The 24,238-nt window shown below is 43.3% G+C and overlaps 1 protein-coding gene across 1 annotated transcript in view; it reads right to left on the reverse strand.

Moving 5' to 3' along the window:
• LOC143287622 (uncharacterized) overlaps positions 1 to 263 on the reverse strand; it is a 41,206-nt gene extending 40,943 nt beyond the window's left edge. The window contains exon 1 of the mRNA XM_076595742.1: positions 161 to 263. Coding sequence (XP_076451857.1) covers positions 161 to 239 — 79 coding nt within the window. The 5' untranslated portion in view covers positions 240 to 263. The remainder of the gene's footprint in view (positions 1 to 160) is intronic.
• Between the last annotated feature and the right edge of the window lie 23,975 nt (positions 264 to 24,238).

The following is a 24,238-nucleotide window of genomic DNA, read 5'->3' on the forward strand; positions in this document are numbered from 1 at the left end:
AAGAATCACAAACTACAGGGCATCCACATAAGAGAGAGAGAGAGAGAGAGAGAGAGAGAGAGACAGACAGACAGACAGACAGACAGACAGAGACAGACACAGACACAGACAGAGAGAGACACAGACAGACAGAGAGACAGACAGACAGACAGAGAATTACCTGCGACGAACAGTGCAAGGCACAAGAAAAGTACTTTACAAGTCATGATTCCTCTTGGAAGCAGTTGGGCCGCTGTCATGTCTGCTTTGGCTTTGACAGTGACCGATCTAGGAGAGGAACACACACACACACACACACACACACACACACACACACACACACACACACACACATCAAAACAAAATAAAACGAGCAAACAAACATAGTAATAATAATGATAATAATAATAATAATAATAATGATGATGATAATAGTGATGATGATGATGATGATAATAACCCATGAACCGCTGCACACGTTTGTTACTCTGCAAAACAAGAATCGATTCTGATGTGAACAATATACAGTTTCTGAATTGACAATCAAACAAACATAATTTTCGTTAGCTGGTAAAATGGCAAATCACTTCATGGCTACAGTTTGTACATGTTATTTAGGTCTGGTAGTGAAAACCATCGTTCTTTTTTTTTTCTTAAACAAATCAAATCAAGACAACCAAGTACCAAAGTTTTATTCGTATCACGTGCATAAAATAGTCTGTTTTGGTAGAATTCGAGTGCGCTCTCCTTCTCTAATTCAGAAGTTCGTTCATTGTATGTTATTGTGTCGCATTATATTGTATTGCATTAAGATGCAAGTACTGATCTTTGTTTTCAGCTGTAAAATTGATGTTGAGGTTTATTTGCTTGGTTTATTTCTTTCTAAGTTTTTTTTTTACATTAACTTAATTTAATTCCATCGTTGCATTTTTGTGGGTCTATTATATTCATTTATTCATTTGTTTATTCATTTATTTATGTATTTATTTAGTCATTTGTTTGTTTATTTGCTTATTTATTTACGTATCTTAAACTCAATATTATGTTTACTCTATTTTGTACAATTTTATCTTTACTTATACAACTCTTTTTATCAATCAACGGTTGCTCTGTTAACAGCAAACAATTTCAAATCATACTCAAACTCAGCATTTTCACTATTTTGTACAATTTCATCTTTACTCATACAACTCATCTTTTCTTTTTAATCAAAGGTTGCTCCGCTAACAACAAACGATTTCAAATCATACTTACAACCGCATCAGAGCACGGTTAATTTCACACACGTTCACTTATTAGTCGAAGCTCTAATGGGAGGGGAAAATGCAAACAAACCAAACAGAAACAACAGCAACAAACCAAATCACCTCTTCAAGGTGTCACCCGCCAGCTTGGCGCACGAGCAAGGAACAAACTGCAGCCCACAGAGCTTACGCATAATACAGGGTGACTGCACGCGCGGAGGGGGGGCCTGTGATTGGGTGCGTCAGTGAGGTGTGGCCGACAGCAGGCAGGCTGATGCTGACGACACAGTGTCCCGCTAAACGCGGAGAGGGATCAGGACGTGGCAGAACAGCTTGCTAACTGGTTGGGTTGCTTGGTGATCTTGTCCTGTGACCCGGACCGCAAACACTGCACTCTGCCACTGCAGTCACTTCCTGTCTCCTGTGTGTTTTGTGTGGAGGAAAAATGTCTTCGTCACGAACGCCCGCCTGTGTGCAGAAAAACAACAAAAACCCCAACAAACCCTCCCTTCTTCCTATGTGTGCAGAAAAACAACAACAAAAAACCCAACAAACCCTCCCTTCTTCCTATTTGTGCAGAAAAATAACAACAAAAAACCCCCAACAAACCCTCCCTTCTTCCTATGTGCGGAGAAAAAAATAACAACAAAAAAACCCCAACAAACCCTCCCTTCTTCCTATTTGTGCAGAAAAATAACAACAACAAAAAACCCAACAAACCCTCCCTTCTTCCTATGTGCGGAGAAAAAAATAACAACAAAAAACCCCAACAAACCCTCCCTTCTTCCTATGTGCGGAGAAAAACACAACAACAAAAAACCCCAACAAACCCTCCTTTCTTCCCATGTGTGGAGAAAAACCCCACTCCCTTCTTCCTATGTGCGGAGAAAAAACAACCCCCCCCCCAACAAACCCTCCCTTCTTCCTATGTGTGGAGAAAAAAACAAAAACACTCCTCTCCACTTACGTGTGAATAAAAAAAACGCTCCCATCCCAGGTCAACATATGTGCAGACCTGCTAGTGCCTGAACCCCCTTCGTGTGTACACGCACGCAGATCAAATACGCATGTTAAAAATCCTGTAATTCATGTCAGCGTTCGGTGGGTTATGGAAACAACATACCCAGCATGCACATCCCCGAAAACGGAGTATGGCTGCCTACATGGCGGGGTAAATAAACAAAACGGTCATAGACGTGAAATTTTACATGTCTGTCTGAGTGTGTATGTGCACGTGCCTGAAGTCTGATTGAATGACACAGGAAACGAATGATGAGCACCCAGTCGGCTCTAACCAGGTAGGTAGCCTGTTGTGCAAATGACCCCGTGTTTGTAAAGCGTTTAGAGCTTTGGCCTCCGACCGAGGATAGGCGCTATATAAGCATCGAGATCAGTCAACCAAAAATACGTGTGGTGAAAAACACACCTTTTCACCTACGGATGGATGGAAAAAAGACAAATAAAACCCACCCCACCTCCCACCCCCCACCAATCCCTTCCACCTATGTGTGGATGAGAGCACTCCCCTCCACATGAATGTGGAAAAAAACGCTCCCCCACCAACCTACGTGTGCAGAAAAAAACCACTTCCCTACCAACATGTGGATTACAGAAAGAACCCCCCCCCCTCCACCCCCACTTCCACCTATGTGTGGAGAAAAACACTCCCTTCCACCTCTCTCTCTCTCTCTCTCTCTCTTATTGATATGATGTGTTTTGGTGTTACAGGCTCAAATAATTATTAATTGTTTTATATGTACTTTGTATTGTGTTCGTTTTGATATGATGTGTGTCGATGTCACATGCTTGAATAATTATTATACGGATTATATGTACTTTGTTTCCTGTTTCCTGATCAAGCCTTGGAGATTGAACGACTTGGGGGAAAGGCACAGTACCCGCCTGCCACATGGACTTTAAAAGCAAATGACAAAGTACCAAAGTCCCGCTTATCCTCTAGTAGTTTAGTTTTCTTTGATTATATTTTTCCTTTCTGTTCCATTTTATATGTTTTGCACCATTTTGGTTCTGATTTGTACCTACTGTGTCAAGAGCTTTACAGCTAATGACATTAAACAGTTCAGCGTTCTCTTTCTCTCTGTGTGACCACTCAAAAGTATCAAAGTTTCATACCACAAAAAACAACAACAACAACAAAACACTGAAAGACAGCGAGAGCCAGTGCAAGAGGACATGGAGGAACCATGAAGCCCATTTCATAAAAAAACACACAACATTTTCCTCTAAATCTGATAATAACACGGACAGTGCTTGGGACAAAACTGCTACAATTTCGCGTTCCGTTTCACTTCTTTATATTACAGCATCGTGTGTTCCGGTTGTTTAAAGGTACAGGTTGTGATGAGCATCGTGGGTTCCGGTTGTTTAAAGGTACAGGTTGTTCTGAGGTTTACTCCTGTTTGACAGCCACAGGCTGAAGAAGAAGGAGCGGAAGGCATAAATAGTCAAGTACCCCCTCGTCCCCCCCCCCCCCCCCAAAAAAAAGAAGAAAAAAGACGGAGTATGGCTGCCTACATGGCGAGGTCAAAATGGTCATACTCGTGAAATTCCACTTGGACAAATGAGTGAACATGGGAGCTGCAGTCCACAAACGAACAAGAAGAAGAAGAAGAAAGAAAAAAAGAAGAAAGAAGAAGCACAACAACAAGAGGAAGAAGACGACGAATTGCAAACTATTTCACCCTGAGAAGCTCGTATATTGATCAAATGTTGAATTCCCAGTCGTGAACATTGGAATCATGGCTTCATGATTATAACTTAAATACTTTTAACACTTTCTGACCAGTGGGTACATAGTGCCAAAAGCAGTACTTTTTGATCGTAGCATGCATTCATAACTGTACATCATAATGGTGGGTGTGCTCTCTTCTGGTGATCAGCGGTGTTCTACGTGTCTCCCACCTACACCCCTCGAAAACTCTCAGACCCCCACCCCCACCCCCCCCCCCGCGCCCACACACACACACCAACTGCTCCGGCAGCTCCCCATCCTCCCCCTCACTCTCCCTCCCCTTTCCCCACCATTCTCCCCGACTCTAAATCAGTCACACAGTCCGGCAGTCCATCACACCATCGGCAGAAAAGTCCACAGAACCCTGACAGTATCAATCAAACTCACTCCACCTTGAAATTCATGTTAAAGACCAGGATCTCCACACCACCATCCACCGTATCCCAGACCTCCCCAATCAGCTGTGATTCACTGATTGGTCCGTGCAGATCAAAGGAAATCGATTCGCAGCGCAGAAGGCGAAAAAGCAATCGGCACAAATATTTGCTCGCCGAAAACCAATAAGTGAGTGGAAGAGAGTAGCCGGATGGAAATGAAAATCGATCTTTCGTCAGGTTTGTTATTTGGAGATGAGAGACAAACATAACCACACAACCACACACATCAGTTTCAGTTTCAGTAGCTCAAGGAGGCGTCACTGCGTTCGGACAAAACCATATACGCTACACCACATCTGCCAAGCAGATGCCTGACCAGCAGCGTAACCCAACGCGCTTAGTCAGGCTTATCAACACACAACTACACACACACACACACACACACACACACACACACACCAGACCTTGACTCACTTAGTGAAATGGGTACAGTCAGCAGTTGGCGTTCTTTGATGTCACACTTCAGACATTGATCTGTGTGGGTCCATTTCTAGGGAACAACGATACTTCGGGAATTTAGTGAGTGGTTTCTCTATGTCGTGCATTCTTTGTTCTGTGACTATCAAAAGTGGTGGTTTTTTGTTTGTTTGTTTGTTTTGTTTTGTGTGTGTGTGTGTGTGTGTGTGTGTGTGTGTGTGGGTGGGGGGTGTCTTCAAACAGTCTCTCAGAAAAAAAGGTGTTTTGAAGTTGCAAAGATACGGTTATTTCCTCACACACACACACACACACGCACACCAAAATTTGGCTTACTGAGTGATAGTCAGCAATTGCTCTGGAAAGTAAAAAAGTTTTGATTGCATTTTTCGGTGTCAGTCTGTCTGTCTGTCTGTCTCTGTCTCTGTCTCTGTCTCTCTCACTGTGCATGTGCACGCGTGTGTGTGTGTGTGGCTAGCAGAAATGTATTATTTTCCTTTTTCAAATCAGTATGAAGCATGACAAAATGTTCTCTATTGAGTGCCACACAGGTGTAGGTGTAGGAGAGAATAAAGGCCTTATAGGTATTGGTTCCGATACGGGATCAGTGCCAGCACCACACATGATATTGGCAGTATACGTTGCTAGTGTCACTTGCGAGGAAATTGATTTTACTCCTTTTTGGAAATCAGTATCTGATCTTTTAAGAATTTCAGATTTGATATGATTGTTAATCGCACTATTTCTCTCTCTTATTTTTTAATTTTTTTGTTATTTTATTTTTTATATTTTTTTTACAGAGGCGACTTGCCTTTGTTCGTCAAGGGGCGGTAATTTAGAGTCACTGGTTGTACGAGTACATGAAGCGTGTATTAGAAGACAAGGCGCAAGTTTTAAAGCTTTAGATTCTGTACTTAGTAGTTGTTCAAGTAGATGCTTTTTGGTGCACTGAGAAAGACTTCTTGGGCGTATGTTAGTTAGTTAGTTAGTTAGTTAGTGTGTGTGTGTGTGTGTGTGTGTGTGTGTGTGTGTGTGTGTGTGTGTGTGTTGTTGTTGTTGTTGTTGTTGTTGTTGTTGTTGTTGTTGTTGTTGTTGTGTGCGTGTCTTTGTGTGTCTGTGTGTTCCTTTTTCTTTCGTTCTTTCTTTCTTTCTGTCTGTCTTTCTTTCCTTTTATGTTCAAATGCATGTTTGTTAGACTAATCTTAGAATCGTTTTTCGTTTCACTATCATGACTATGATTTGGTGACAGTGTGGGGAACGGAATTCACAAGAAACAATGATGTATAGGACTAAACCATCATTCCAAAATGCCTTTCCTCAAGGACTATGCTATGTTGGACGACCCACATTAAGCAGATTGCTGCAGGAACGAAGCTTTGAAACACTGGGTGATCACACAAAATACCCCCCCCCCCCCCCCCCACGAAAAATAAAATAACAACAAAAACCAATCGATCTGCAAACGTGCCTCAAGTGTTCCACGAGAGAGCTTATGACGCGTGTATTTGCACATCTAATGGGTGTGACTTGAGTGTGGTTGTAGGCGGTTTACTTCTCTGTGTAGCGAGCGCGGGAGTGAGGGCGATATAGAGAGGGAGAGAGGGAGGGAGGGCGATATATAGAGGGAGGGAGGGAGGGCGATATATAGAGGGAGGGAGGGAGGGAGGGAGGGCGATATAGAGAGGGAGGGAGGGCGATATAGAGAGGGAGAGAGGGAGGGAGGGCGATATATAGAGGGAGGGAGGGAGGGAGGGCGATATAGAGAGGGAGGGAGGGCGATATAGAGAGGGAGAGAGGGAGGGAGGGAGGGAGGGCGATATAGAGAGGGAGAGAGGGAGGGAGGAAGGGAGGGAGGGCGATATAGAGAGGAAGGGATGGAGGGAGGGAGGGCGATATAGATAGGGAGGAAGGGAGGGAGGGCGATATAGAGAGGGAGGGAGGGCAATATAGAGAGGGAGAGAGGGAGGGAGGGAGGGCGATATAGAGAGGGAGGGAGGGAGGGAGGGAGGGCGATATAGAGAGGGAGGGAGGGAGGGAAGGAAGGCAATATAGAGAGGGAGGGAGGGCGATATAGAGAGGGAAGAAGGGAAGGAGGGCGATATAGAGAGGGAGGGAGGGCGACAGAGAGTGAAAGAGAGAGAGGAGGATGGACAGAAAGAGCGACATACATGCACACAGACACAAACAGACAGACAGACAGACAGACAGACAGACAGATAGATAGATAGATAGATAGATAGATAGATAGATAGATGTGTTAATATGTGCGCATGAGCGCGCCCGCCTGCTTGCGCGCGCGCGTGTGTGTATGTGTGTGTTCGCGCATGTGCAGAAAAGGGGAAAGATAACATGGCGGAAAAGAAAAGAAGAACGAAACCACCACCACACCACCACCACCACCACCGCCACCACCACCACACCACACCACCACCACCACCACACCACCACCACACCATCACCACACCACCACCACCACCACCACACCACACCACACCACCACCACACCACACCACACCACACCACCACCACACCACCACCACCACACCACCACCACACCACACCACCACACCACCACCACACCACCACCACCACACCACCACCACACCACCACCACACACCACCACCACACCACCACCACCACCACCACCACACCACCACACCACCACCACCACACCACCACACCACCACCACCACCACCACACCACCACAACCACCACCACCACACACCACCACCACCACACCACACACCACCACCACCACCACCACCACCACCACCACTACCACCACACCACCACCACCACCACCACACCACCACCACCACCACTACCACCACACCACCACCACCACCACACCACCACCACTACCACCACACCACCACCACACCACCACTACCACCACCACCACCACACCACCACCACTACCACCACCACCACCACCACACCACCACCACTACCACCACACCACACCACCACCACCACACCACCACCACCACCACCACACCACTACCACCACACCACCACCACCACCACCACCACACCACCTACCACCACACCACCACCACCACCACCACACCACACCACCACCACCACCACCACTACACCACCACCACTACCACCACACCACCACCACCACACCACCACCACTACCACCACACCACACCACCACACCACCACCACTACCACCAGACCACACCCACCACACCACCACCACCACCACAACCACTACCACCACACCACACCACCACCACCACACCACCACCACAGCACCACACACACCACCACCACCACCACACTACACCACCACCACTACCACACACCACCACCACCACCACCACCACCACCACCACACCACCACCACACCACCACCACTACCACCACCACACAACCACCACCACACCACCACCACACCACCACCACCACCACCACACCACCACCACCACCACCACCACCACACACACCACCACACCACACCACCACCACCACACCACCACCACCACCACACCACCACCACCACCACACCACACCACCACACCACACCACACACCACCACCACCACACCACCACCACACCACCAGACCACCACCACACCACCACCACTACACCACCACCAACCACCACACCACCACCACCACACCACCACCACTACCACCACACCACACCACCACCACCACACCACTACCACCACACCACCACCTCCACACCACTACCACCACACCACCACCACCACACCACCACCACTACCACCAGACCACCACCACACCACCACCACCACCACCACTACACCACCACCACTACCACCACACCACACCACCACACCACCACCACTACCACCAGACCACCACCACACCACCACCACCACTACACCACCACTACCACCACACCACCACCACCACACCACCACCACCACACCACCACCACTACCACCACACCACACCACCACACCACCACCACTACCACCAGACCACCACCACACCACCACCACCACTACACCACCACTACTACCACCACACCACCACCACCACCACTACCACCACACCACACCACCACACCACCACCACCACCACCACTACACCACCACCACTACCACCACCACCACCACCACCACACCACCACCACTACCACCACACCACACCACCACACCACCACCACTACCACCAGACCACCACCACACCACCACCACCACCACCACTACACCACCACTACTACCACCACACCACCACCACCACACCACCACCACTACCACCACACCACACCACCACCACCACCACCACTACACCACCACCACTACCACCACACCACCACCACCACACCACCACCACTACCACCACACCACACCACCACACCACCACCACTACCACCAGACCACCACAACCACCACCACACCACCACCACTACCACCACACCACCACCACCACCACCACCACCACAGCAGCACCACCACCACAGCACCACCACCACCACACCACACCACCACACCACACCACCATCACCACCACCACACCACCACCACCACCACCACACCACCACCACACTACACCACCACCACACCACACCACACCACACCACTACCACACCACACCACCACCACACCACACCACTACCACACCACACCACCACCACCACACTACACCACCACCACACCACCACCACCACCACACCACACCACACCACACCACCATCACACCACACCACACCACACCACACCACTACCACCACCACCACCACCACCATCAGCATCACCACCACTACCACTACCACCACCACAATCACCACCACCACCACCACCACCAAACCACCACCACCACCACCACCATCACCATCACCACCACTACCACTACCATCACCACAATCACCACCACCACCACCAAACCACCACCACAATCACCACCACCACCACCACCACCGACAACAATAAGAAATAACAGAGTAGTGGATGGAATGGAACCCGTTTTGAATTCTTCTACACGCAGGTCAAGTAACCTTCCTCCTCCCCCACACCCCTCCCCCACTTTTCTTTGTCTTCTTCCAGGACAGAGTACAGATGACACATTGACAAAAAAGGTAAATAATAGATAAATGAATAAATAAACAGAAAAATAAATAGGTAAATGATAAAAGGTGTTGCTCTGAAGCCGTTTCTATTGAATGCTTCCACCATCAACTTCGTTCACACGCCTCCTCCTCAACCCCCCCCCCCTTCCCCCCACCCCCCCCCCCGACACACACAGCCTCCCCACACACCCCTCGTGACACACCCAGAGAGGCATACACGTATACGCACATATCTAGACACAGACATGTATATACGCACAAACAAACGTCCACACACACACACACACACACACACACACACACACACACACACACACTTATCTCCTCCACTTCTTCCTCCCACCGCCCCTCCTCCCTCGAGCCCCCTCCCCCCCTCCTCCCTCACGCCCACCCCCACCCTACACAAACATACTTGCACACGACAACTAAAACCCATCTCGTCATTTCCGCCCAAACAACAAAGCCTCATTCCAATGTAGAGGTGCGGAACGGACCAATCGGAAGACGCCAGGGGCAACCACTGTCCATGAACATCCCGCAAAGGTTTGCTGTCAAGGGGAAGCACTGGCACAGGTTAGCTGGACAGTGTTTTAAACCTTTGCCTGATTCCTACGAACCTAACTCACAGTCTCTCTCTGTCTCTGTCTGCCTCTGCCTGTCTGTCTCTCTAGCTTTTAATCACTCATCTTTTTGACTCTTTCTCTTCAACCATTTATGTCTGTCTGTCTGTCTGTCTCTGTCTCTGTGTCATGTATCGCGGGACACCAGTGGCGTTAGGCAATACATGTTTACAAAAATGTTTGGTTAGAGCTGAACGTAAACATTCTGGTTACATGAAATTGAACTTCTCCTTTTCATGAAATATAAATATGTTCACTGGTTTAAAAAAAACACAAAAAAACACGTGATTTTTTGTGAGTTCGTGAGTTATTTTTGTGGCTGTTTTTATTCAACTTAGATGAGTCTGATTCTGAGCCCAGAACAGTCGACATCGGACTTGGCGTTAAGTTTGGAATGAGAGAGAGCCAGTCGTTAGACAGAAGATGAAAATGAAAGAAGGAGAAATAGAGGTAGGAGAAGTAAAAGAAGAGAAGACTGAGAAGACCAAGAAGAAGACAGACACGAAGAATATGTAGAGGTAGACTATGAAGAGGACAGAGAATGGTCATTCAAAAGTAGAAGAAGACGGAGAGGAGTAAGACGGAGAAGCAGAAGAAGGAGAAATGAAAGAAGACGAGGAAGAAGAAGACGGAGAAGCAGAAGAAGGAGAAGACAGAAGGCGGCAGAGAAGAAGACGAAGAAGAAGATGTAGAAGAGGAAGAGGCCGGAGACTGACGAAGAAGGCGGAGGAGATTTAGAAGAGAAGCAGAGAGAAAGAGAATTGAGAGAGAGAGAGAGAGAGAGAGAGAGAGAGAGAGAGAGAGAGAGAGAGAGAGAGAGAGAGAGAGAAGCAGAAGGAGAGAAAAAAGAGTAAGAATCACTTTTTGTTGTATATGGATACCGGAATTGTTATTGGGTGTGCATCTGTTTATGGATGTGTGTTAAAAAAACACAAAAAAACACAACCAAAAAACTCAGACATTTTTTTTTTTTTATTGATTTAAAAGATAAGAATTGTCACTGCAGTGGGCTGTTGTTTGTCATCAATGACATGGAGCATTTGTGATTGTGTGAACGGAGGCGTGGCAGTGTGGATGATGGGTGAGAACGGAAGGAACATGTCGTGGGCATGTGGTACGTTACACACACACTCTCTCTCTCTCTCTCTCTTTCTCTCTCTTTCTTGCTAGAAGGCAATATAAACATCAGCAAAAGAACAAGAGAGAAAAAGTTCAATAATGTATTGTTGGAATAATAATAATAATAATAATAATAATAATAATAATAATAATGATAATAATAATAAAAACACTGAAGAGAGTTTTGGAACAAATTACATGTCTATGACGAGAACACTTTTTTAAGACTCCACATTGTGCCCTCTGACATATAGGGCAGTAACGAAGAACTACCACTCTTGTCTCTTTGGGGCCTGTCTCTGAATGGTGCCCCTGGTACGTTTCAGGATGTTGACTTCTCCTCTGAAAGTTCTGCGCCAGGTGGTCTTCTTTGGCCTTCCGCTCTTGCGTTTGTCTTCTGGTGTACAGTGAAGGGCTGTCCGGGTGGTGTGACCTTCCTGTCTTGTGTCTGTCTCTGGTGTCCAGTGAAGGGCTGTCCGGGTGGTGTGACCTTCCTGTCTTGTGTCTGCCTTCTGGTGTCCAGTGAAGGGCTGTCCGGGTGGTGTGACCTTCCTGTCTTGTGTCTGTCTCTGGTGTCCAGTGAAGGGCTGTCCGGGTGGTGTGACCTTCCTGTCTTGTGTCTGCCTTCTGGTGTCCAGTGAAGGGCTGTCCGGGTGGTGTGACCTTCCTGTCTTGTGTCTGCCTTCTGGTGTCCAGTGAAGGGCTGTCCGGGTGGTGTGACCTTCCGGTCTTGTGTCTACCTTCTGGTTTCCAGTGAAGGGCTGTCCGGGTGGTGTGACCTTCCTGTCTTGTGTCTACCTTCTGGTGTCCAGTGAAGGGCAATCCGGGTGGTGTGACCTTCCTGTCTTGTGTCTGCCTTGTGGTGTCCAGTGAAGGGCAGTCCGGGTGGTGTGACCTTCCTGTCTTGTGTCTACCTTCTAGTGTCCAGTGAAGGGCTGTCCGGGTGGTGTGACCTTCCTGTCTTGTGTCTGTCTCTGGTGTCCAGTGAAGGGCTGTCCGGGTGGTGTGACCTTCCTGTCTTGTGTCTGTCTCTGGTGTCCAGTGAAGGGCTGTCCGGGTGATGTGACCTTGCTCTCTTTAATGTGTCTAATCCATTTCCATCGCTGCCTATTGATGATGGTCTGCATGTTTTCTTGATTGCACTGGACAAGTACTGATGTCTGGAGATGGTCTTGGGCCAAACGATTGTCTATTCTTGTATGGGTTGCCTTTTCTTGCATCTTATGATGACTATGACAGACCAGTGTCAGGATGTGTGCAAAGTCAAGATCTTCCAGCGTTGAGAGGAGAGTCCATCTTCGTTGATCTTCAGTTGTTCTTCGCATCGCCCAGTCTATGGCATGTTGAATAGCAGTGCTGACGTTTCGTATCCTTGCTTTACTCCTGTTTTCACCTCGAAACTGTGTTCGCTGTTTCTTACTGTGCATGTGAAGTTGGTGAAATAGGTATTGATGGTGACAATCTGCTGTGGGATGCCACATGCACGGAATATGCGACATCGGCTTTCCCTGTGAACGCTGTTTCTGCCACATTGTATACTGCTCAATGCTATTGCCAGGCTGAATATCTAAAAAGCATATTCTCTTCTTTTTCCGGAAACTTGCATGTTCGTTTCTTTGCTGCTAGTCTATTGCACTTGAAATTTGATGTATGGGTCATGGCCTGTATAGCTATAAACCATCCGAGATCCACTCCGACCCTATGTCTGTCTCTCTGTATGTCTGTTTGTCTCTGTCTGTCTGTCTTTCTCTCTCTGTCTCTCTGCCTATAGCTCTGTTTGTCTGTCTGTCTGTCTGTCTCGCTTTCTCTATCTATCTCATTAAGTTTCAACGTGTCATGCCTCTGAGTCACGAATCTGTCCTTGTCTGTCCCTCTATGTTTCTGTCTCGCTCTTTCTATCTCCGTTTATCTCTTTCTCACTCTGTCTCTCTTTGTTTCTCTGTTTTCTGTCTTTCTTTCTTTCAAATTGTCTGTCTGCCTGCCCGCCTATCTGTCTGTCTGCCTCTGTCTCTCTGTCTGTCTCTCTCAAAACGAAACAAATGGATGGACAAGGATTAATGTTTTGGGGTTTTTGGAATTTTTTTTCTTTTAGGTGAATTTGATTGATGTGCATATTGTGTACAAAATGCTAATTACCAGGAAGGGAAAAGGATGTGTGTGACCGGGCACACACAAAGAGAGAAAAATAGTTCGTTTTACTTCTACTCTCTTTTTATATGTATTCATTTTTCCAGCACACTTTCTTTTTTCGTGTATTGTTGTCTTTCTCCATCTCCCCCCTACCCCTCCTTCCCCCTCGCCCTCCTTTGATTGATTGATTGATATGGATACATATAGCATCTATCCTCGGTCGGAGACCAAGGTCTAAGCGCCTTACATACATGGGGTCGTTTGCACAACAGGCTGCCTACCTGGGTAGAGCCGACTGACGGCTGCCACTGGGCGCTCATCATTCGTTTCCTGTGTCATTCAATCAGATTTCAGGTACACACACATACACACTCAGACAGACATGTAACATTTTACGTGTATGACCGTTTTGTTTATTTACTCCGCCATGTAGGCAGCCATTCTCCGTTTTCGGGTTGTGCATTCTGGGTATGTTCTTGTTTCCGTAACCCACCGAACGCTGACATGGATTACAGGATCTTTAATGTGGGTATTTGATCTTCTGCCTGCGTATACACACGAAGGGGATTCAGGCACCAGCAGGTCCTCACGCATGTTGACTTGGGAGGTCGGAAAAATCTCCACCCTTTACCCACCAGGCGCCGTTACCGAGCTTCGATCCAGGGATGATCAGATTGAAAGTCCAACGCTTTAATCACTCGACTATTGCGCCCGTTTCTCTCTCTCCCGCTCCCTCTCAGTATCTTTGTCGCTTTCACTCTGATTTGTTTCCGCCCTTTCATTTACCTAGTGACACGTTCTTTCTCAGGGAACAACAGCAAGATTGCGCAACACACTATACTAAAGGATCCGCTCCCGAAGAATTAAAAGGCCAAAGCTCTACAAGTTCGATCCAACGATGCCAAAAATGACTATACAGAAAACGAACACAGCAACAACAACAGAGTAGAACAAAATAAAATGAAAAAAAACGAAAGCAACGAGACAAACGGTTCCTTCATGTCAGGTCTTACAGAAAGTTCTGCCGCGAAAGCCTTGATTCAAACTGCTGAGATAAATTTCCGTTAACAACTTGGCATTGAAATCCTCCCCCGTCCACGTCTGTGTTGAAGTGAGGGTTTGTGGAAGAGACAGCCTGGGGGAAGGCTGCTGTGGTGACAAAACGAAGAGGCCCTCAAAAAATAACAACAATAACGATCATAACAACAACAACAACCACAACAACAACAACAATGATAATAATAACACCAGCAACAGTGATAATAATGATAATAATAATTATGATAATAGTAATGATCATGATCATCATTATACACACACATACACACACGCGCGCGCGCGCTCACACACACGCACGCACGCAAGCACGCACGCACACACACACAAACATACACATACACACCACACACACACACACACACACACACACACACACACACACATCGTGTTCGACCTGAACCAGGCGTGAATCACACTACAGCTGAGAATAATCTCCGATCACACCGGCTCACCCACAGGAGTCTAAAGAACACTCAGATCGACCCCAGTTAAAAACAGAGGGTCCAACTGCTCTCAGGAAACGGGACTTTTTGTCATGGGTCTGTCCGGTAGTGCACTGGCACCAGCATGTGAAAGAACCAACATGTATCATACACCGGGTGTACCCTTGGGGAAAAAATCACTGCAGTTTGTTTCCTCGCTTTTTCTCCATTTGGGCCTTGTATAATGAATGAGAGAGGGGCGGGGGGTGAGGGGTGGGGGTGGGGGGAGGGCAACACACACACACACACACAGAGAGAGAGAGAGAGAGAGAGAGAGACAGAGACAGAGACAGAGAGACAGAGAAAGAGACAGAGAAATAGACAGAGACAGAGAGAGAGAGAGAAGGAGATAGAGAGAGGGGGGGATGACAGAAGAGAGAGAGAGAGAGAGAGAGAGAGAGAGAGAGAGAAAGGACGAGAGAGAGAGAGAGAGAGAGAGAGAGAGAGAGAGAGAGAGAGAGAACGAGAGAGAAACACTGAAACACTGAAATGTTTAATGTTATCAGCTGAACAGCTCTGGTGACATAGTATGTACTAATCAGAACAAAATAGTGCAGAATAAATAAAATGGAACAAAGAAACAAAAAACAGAAAACAAAAAACAAAACAAAAAAACAAGCAAAAAACCAAAACCAAACCAAGCAAAACAAAACAAAAAAGAATTGAAACAACATAAACTAATAAAAGATTTGCGACACTTTAGCACTTTGTCATTAGCCTTAAAGTACATCTGACAGGGGGGTTACGTGCCTGTTTTCAGTCGTTCGTCTCCAAGGTTTGGACAGTACACAGAAAACAAAGTACGAGGGTCATTCAATAAATAAGGTGAATTTTTCGGTATAAGGACTTCTAATACAGATAGAAGCTTACTTTTTTTTGTAATTTTCAACGTAGTCTCCCAGCACTGTCACACACTTTTCCCATCTGTGCACAAGCTTCCGTATTCCTTCAGCGTAAAAATCTTTGGACTGATGTCTCAGCCAGTCGCTCACAACACTTTTGACTTCATCGTCACTTTCAAACTTCGTGCCTCTCGTGAACGCTTTCAAGGGACCAAACAGGTGAGAGTCTGAAGGGGCAAGGTCTGGGCTGTAAGGGGGATGAGGGAGCAGTTCCCAGCCGACCCTCGACCCTCCTCTGTTTGTGCTCTGGAGTAAGCATCTTTGGCACCCACCGGCAGCTGACCTTCGAGTAGCCAAGGTCATCATGGACAATTTTGTGTGCTGTCCCAACAGATAAGCTCAAAGTCCTTGCAATGTCATCCACTGTCACCCTTCTGTCAGATTGAATGAGGTCATTGACTGATTCGATCACCTCAGGAGACCTCACTTCTGTAGGCCTTCCAGGCCTGTCTTCATCCTCAACACTGCTCCGTCCTTCTTTAAACAATTTAGCCCACTTGTAGACATTTTTTTCGGCTGAAACATGTGGCACCATACACAGTTGACATTCTCCTATGAATTTCAACTGGTTTGCACCCTTCAGCAACCAAAAACTTGATAACTGACCGCTGTTCAATCCTGGAGCATGCTTCTTGGTCGGCCATCTTTGTTAATCGCCAAAACTCTCAAAGTTTTTTTTTAATCTGCAAAACAAATTAAATCCATGTGGAAAAGAAGTAAAAAAAAAAAAAAAAAAAAAAGAAAAAAAGAAAAAGAAAAAAAGTAAGCTTCTATCTGTATTAGAAGTCCTTATACCGAAAAATTCACCTTATTTATTGAATGACCCTCGTACATATAAATCATATAACAAAAATTTGGGCATGTGACATCAACACACATTATATCAATACAAACACATACTAAAGTGCACTTAAATCCTAAAATAGTTATTTATACATCAGCATCAAAACCCATCATATGAATACAAACACATGAAATAATTACAATGTCGAAATTGACAATCCAAATGTAGCCCTTCCTTTTTATCTATGCTTTTTTCTCATAGACTCCATACTAAATTTTAATTGATTAATGGGTATTTGGATCTATGATGGACGTTTTCCGTAAATTTATTACCGCAGACACATATTTTACAAGTGAAAGTATATCTTTATTTTCTGCCATCAGTATGCCGAACAAATCTTTTCTCTGCGCTGGAGCTGTATTGAAAATGGTACATTTTTTCGCAGTTCATCGTATCTTTTGCAGTTAAATATAAAATGATTTTCAACTTCTGGGCTTTCGCCACACATTGGGCAAGGAGATGTGGCTACGTCTGAATCGAACCATCTTCTGTTGGCATTCAGTCCAAGTGCTCTCAATCTGAGCTTCGCAAAGCAAATTTTTTGCCATTTATTTGTTATAATCTTAATATACTTCTCTTTTTTAAATATATTTTTTTTTTTCAAACTTTTTTTTAAACTTTTCCAAAAACATGTATACAATACAGAGAATAGTATGAACCAAACCGTATACAACGAACAGTAGCATCTTCCACTACAGAGAGATAGATAAGACAAAATAAAACAAAACAGGCTATAGCAAGGCAAAACAAATCTGTAACAACATCAACAGCAATAATAACAACAACAAACAAATAAACAAACAAACACACACACAAAAACAAAAAAAAATAAAAAAAATAAAAAAAAATAAAAAGAAGAAAGGAAGATTTGTCCAATCATTCAATCAATCAATGCTTACATCTTAATGATTGTAGTAATCATGGTGATTTAAGATGACATTAATAGTAAATAGCCTAGACCAGTTGTGACATATCAACAGCATCAAATGTATCAACTATTATAGTAATGGTATCTAGGGTAAGGCGAAAGCGAGTGGTGACATTATAATGTCATAATAATAATGATCATGAGTATACCACTTCTGCATTATTGGAAAAGAAAACTTGTGATTGGTCACATTGTAAAGACAACAGCAACTATAAAAGTTAAAAAAAAAATAAACAAATAATACATATTGAGAAATAAATAAAGACATGTTAGTACAAAGTAAGGACTGTTATATAGAATGGTAACTATGGAACATGTGAAATTATGATTAAGTAACAGTTTCCATAATTGGAAGGTAACTGTTCCACTTTGTACGGAAAGCATGATGGTTCATTAGTATATAAGATGCATGTTCTTCGATTTTGTATCTGTATCTGAGCTGTATTTTAAATGCATTGAGTTGTGGTGGTTGTTTATTGAATTTGCATTTGTACAGAAAGTTCTTGGCAAGTAAAATAATAAAATCTAAAATGTCATCTGTAGCAAATGTGTGTGAGTTTCCAAATAAAACTAATTCTTCACATAATTGGGCATTGTATACATTATTGCATTTGTTATTAATATCAGTTTGGAAAGCAGTCCAAAATCTCTGCACAATCTCACATCTCCAAAAAAGGTGTTCAATGGTTTCTGGATGTGATCCACAGAAGCTACATTTATCATTATGAGAGATATTCATCTGTTTCAGTGATTTGTTTGTTGCAATAATCCTATGAACTAATCTTATTTGAAACCATTTTAAGTTAACATCACTTATTTTGTGTATTTTGTGAAATGTCTGTTTCCAATTAATGTTCAGTTGCAACAAATCGTTCCATTTCTTACAGCATTTAGGGGTCGTATTGTTTTTAACTAGAGTATCATAATAAACTTTTGTTCCTTTTTTCACTGAATATATCATTTGTAATGATTTTCTCATCTGCAAAGCAGTGTTATTATCAATTTTAATGTTTAGGTTTTTTTATATAATTTCTAACTGACCTTATGCAACCGTTTAAAGTAAGGAAATTTGTTATATTTCCATGCTTTTGACTAAAATCTTCATAGGAAAGGAAACTACTGTCCCCGTGCACTAGATGAGAAATATTCCAGACCCCCTTTTCCATCCAATTTCTGTATGATAAAATCTTACTTCCAATTTTAATATTTTGGTTCAGAAAGATTGGTTCTGCTAAAACTTCTTTACTACTTAATAGTGGGACCTTCTGACAAAATTCTTTGTAGGCTTGGAAAACATGGATCCAGAACTTATTCTTATCATTAGGTGTTGGTAGACAGGGTCCATATCTATCAATATCTTTGATAACTGGATTGCTTTCTTTTATTATTATTGTCCATTTATGGTTTGAAAACTTTAATTTACGTATCCAGCTCAGTTTAAGACCTTTAATAAATTGTTTGATGTCAAACATTCCTAATCCTCCTAATATTGTACTTTTAATTACTGTTTTTCTACTTATTCGATCCTGTTTTTTGTTCCAAATAAACTTGAAACATGCCTTCTGCAGCTCATCAATATATTCATCAGGTGGATTTGGTAGAAACATCCATAACTGGGTTATTTTTGATAAAATCAGTGACTTGAGAACAGCTATCCTTCCTAAAGGGGTAATCGGTCTTTTTATCCATATTCTAAATAACATTCTAATTTCAGACTTTTTGTCTTTATAGTTTAATTCCTCACATTCTTCTAAATCAACAGTAAACCACACTCCTAAGATTTTAAATTTTGGTGGGTTCCATACCATTTTTAAATGAGGTAGATATCTAATTTGACATTGTTTTCTGCTACCCAGCCATATTGCTTGAGTTTTACCTGCATTCATATATAATCCTGAAAAACTACTAAACGAGTCAGTTGTCCTTATGATCTCCTCAAACAATATTCTATCTCCTTTGGTCATCAGTTGGGTGTCATCTGCAAACTGTGCAATTTTATGATCTGTATTATTAATATTAATACCTTTAATCAGTTTATTTTCTCTTATCATTATGCCAAGGATTTCAACACATAGAAGAAATAAGTAGGGTGAAATGGGATCACCTTGACGACATCCTCTCTCTACTGGAAACCAAGAAGACGCCGTTCCGTTTACTACTACTGCTGATTTAATATTTTGATAAAAGGTACTTATCCATCTACAGAAGACTGGACCAAATCCAAATGCTTTTAACACTTTCATCATGAAAGTGAAGTCAACAGTATCAAACGCTTTTTCAAAATCTATACAAATCAATAAACCAGGCAACTGCTTTGAATTTAAATAATGAATCATATCATATATTAATCTAATATTGTCACCAATAAATCTGTTAGACATAAATCCTGTTTGGTCATCACTAATTAAAGAGGACAGCACAGACTTAACTCTATTTGCTAAGCAAGAAGATCCAATTTTATAAACAACATTTAATAAAGATATCGGTCTCCAGTTCTTAATAAATTCTCTTGGTTTGTCACCCTTTGGTATACAAATTATTATGCCTTCTTTCTGTGTTTGTGACAGTTCACCTTTCTTCAAACCTTCATTTAGTGACCTGACAATTAAGTATCCAAGATCCTTCCAAAAGAATTTAAAAAATTCGGCAGAAAAGCCGTCAGTACCTGGACTCTTATTGTTCTGCATGCGTTTAAGTGCCTGGGTAGCTTCTTCATAAGTAATTTCAAACTCAAGGTTTTCTATTTCTATATTACTAAGTTTAGGCATTTCCTTAACAATATCTGCTATTTCACATGTTTGAATAAGTCTCTTTTTATATAAATGTTTATAGAAATCGTGAACCTCCTTTAATATTACATTATGTTCATGGATTTCTTCTCCTTTGTCTGTAACTAATTTCTTCATACTCTTATTTACAAAGTGCCTTTTTTCAAGATTACAAAAGTATTTTGATACTTTTTCTCCTTCTGCTATCCATCTGACCCTTGAACGCATGAGTACTCCTTCCATCTTCTTTTTTCTAATATCTACAAGCTTTAACTTATTCTCTTCTATTCTATCATTTTCTTGACATGTTCTGACATTCCTGCTTTCTAAGTTCTGTATTTCTATTTCTAACTGTTGTTCTTCCTCCTCTGTTTTACGTTTTTTCATTGTGGCATATGAGATTGTTTTTGATCTAATCTTCATTAATAGAACATCTAACAATAATTGGTCTGATATTACACACTGTATTTCGGACATTAGAATGTTTCTTAATTCCTCATAATTGTATAATGGAACTGCATATTCTCTAATAACTTGTTTGATTTCTTCTTTAATTTCATTTACATAATCTATATCTTTCAGTAAAGAATTGTTGAATTTCCAAAAAGATTTTCGTTTAATTTTTTCACCAAATGAAAGTTTAAGAACTATCATTGAATGGTCTGTCCTATAGCCATATTGGATGTCTGCTTCATGCACATACTGTATCAAACATTCAGATATAAGGAAGAAGTCCAAACGGCTCTGTTGAAAAGGGGATGGTCTACGCCATGTAAAACGTGTACTATCAGGGTTTAAGTCTCGCCAAACATCATACATATCTAAGTTTGTCATAATATCTTCTACTTTGTCTCTAGCTTTAGGGTTATTTATGTGTTTATAATTAGAATAATCTTTATGTGGGTCAAGAACTAGATTCCAGTCACCTCCAATAATCAGGTTTGGGTATCCAAACTGTGTAATATTTTTTTCCAGTTCATCATAAATTCTGGGGAATCTTTGTTTGGGCCATAAATGTTTACAATTAAGAAATCCTTTTCTACTGTTGTAAAGGAAATAATTATGCAGTTTCCATTAGGATCCTTGTACACCTTTTTAATTTTAAATTCAAAATTGTTATTGAACATAACAGCAACACCTCTGGATTGTGAATTATGAGATGCAAAGTGACAAGTGTAACCCCATTCAGATCTAACATACGATTCAATATTTGGGTCGAAATGTGTATCTTGAAGGAGATAAATGGAGTGTTTCTTTTGTCTAAGAAAGTGAAAAACATCTCTCCTCTTTTTAACGTTACCCAGTCCTTGACAGTTCATGGAAACAATGCTTATATTTTCCATTTTATTTTATTATTATTGTGGCTATTATATCAAGTAATTAATGGCTTATACTATATTTTCTAGTGGAGTCTAAAGGGCATCCACTCATTCTATTTACATGGTACATAGTACAACTGAGCAAAGGCTTTCAAATAAAGAAAAATACACTCCTTTATAAGTACCCATCACTGAGTGACAATCATTTATATCATCCATGACGGGACAAATTAAAATAAAAACAAAGTACATCAAGAGAAAAGCACACATTTAGACAAACAGGTAAGTCTTGGTCAAGTGAGTGGGCTCCTGCGGCGAGGCGACGTGCATCACTGGAGAAAAAAACAAAACAAACAAACAAACAAAAAAAAAAAACCCCCCAAAAAACAACCTGTGTTTGTGTCCTGTTTGTGTTAACAATAACGTGTGCGCAGTTGGGAGCATGTTACACGCACATGCTCATGATGCATGCATGTGGGGGGGAGCCTATTTTTGTGTCATGTTTGTATTAACATAGCGTGTGCATAAGTGGGAGTATGTCGCACGCACGTGCTCATGATGCATGCATGTGGGAAAAACAATTAAAAAAAAAAAAAAAATAAAAATAAAAAACCAACCTGTGTTTGTGTCTTGTTTGTGTTAACATAACGTGTGCGCAGTTGGGAGCATGTTACACGCACATGCTCATGATGCATGCATGTGGGGGGGAGCCTATTTTTGTGTCATGTTTGTATTAACATAGCGTGTGCATAAGTGGGAGTATGTCGCACGCACGTGCTCATGATGCATGCATGTGGGAAAAACAATAACAAAAAACCCCAAAAAAACCAACCTACAAAATGACCATATGCATGGCAATATTATTTGCACAATCCATTGAAGTCATACCCTGCACAATCGCCACAACATACACCCCCACGCATATACGTCCATTGGGAAAGTTTAAACTTCAAACACTGACGCACCGCGGAATATACGGCACAGTTCTCTCCAGCACAAGGAGTCGGCAAGTTTTTGTCCACCACGAGAGAGTAGGGAACATAGGGTCGGGGTGCGTGGGAGGAGTAATGGCAAGGAGGGGGAGGGGGAAACGACAGTCAACGATGGAGGGTACGGTGGTGGCGGGACACACCAAGGCTACAATAAGCAACAGCGAGCACAGCAGTACACAGAGCTGGAGAAACCACATGCGAGCACGCACACAAATCTTATGAGGAGAGGTGGGCTGTAAATTTAACCTCTCTCTGTTGTGTGCGGAAATAATGTATTAATACATGTTTAGAAAGAAAAAAGTGTATGTAATGAATAAACGTTGAGTGAAACGTTTGTCTCTAGACATATTCCAATTATAATGTACATGTGTCAGTGTATATAAAAAACACTCACTCACAACCTCCTCCCACCTTCCCCTCACCACCAGAGCACATCCTGGGCTGTCAATAAATGAAGGGGGACAAAAAGAATATTATATGTACAGTCAGATGCCAACTGTGTGTGAGTGTGTGTGTTTATGGTTTAATTTGATTTTGCGTTAATGATACTTGGTGGTTTGTACAGACGTGTCAGTATGGGAAGTAAGTGCGCGCGCGTGTGCGTATGGCTATGTGAGTGTTCCAATATACACGTGTTCACACTGTAGGTACGTCTGTGTGAAAGTTAATGCACATGCCCCCCTCTCATCATCACCCCTCTCATGTACTAGTGTCAGAGTCACAATGTCACATTGCACGGCGCAGTACCTCGTCAACATCCACATCCACCTCTAGCCTCACAGTCTTGCCATTCTTGATCTTTGCAAATATTTTCCCCCTGGAACTCCAAGCGTCCAGTGTCGCCGAATGTTCTTTTGCTTCTTTAAGAAGTTTAAAGTTCAGAGAAGTCAGGTCCTCTGCAATAGAAATCTTCTGTGGATTTCCTTTTAGTTTGCGACGGTTAGCGAGAACCTCATCTTTCTTCCTCCTGGACAGAAAGCGCACTATCATGGGGCGAGGTCTGGTGAGCTGAGGAGTGCGACTGCCAGTTCTATGAGCTGTTTCGATGTCTGCTTCCGTGACGGCCACGCCTAGTTTGCTTGTGAAAAGATCGCTGAGCTTCTGAGTGCAGGCGTTTGTTGTTTCAGGCTCCTCAGCTTTGGATTCTGGTATGTTGTACACTCGCAGATTCCATCCGCGACCATACTGTTCTGAGTCA

This window comes from Babylonia areolata, chromosome 11, assembly GCF_041734735.1.
Source record: "Babylonia areolata isolate BAREFJ2019XMU chromosome 11, ASM4173473v1, whole genome shotgun sequence".
In the NCBI taxonomy this organism is placed as follows: domain Eukaryota; kingdom Metazoa; phylum Mollusca; class Gastropoda; order Neogastropoda; family Buccinidae; genus Babylonia; species Babylonia areolata.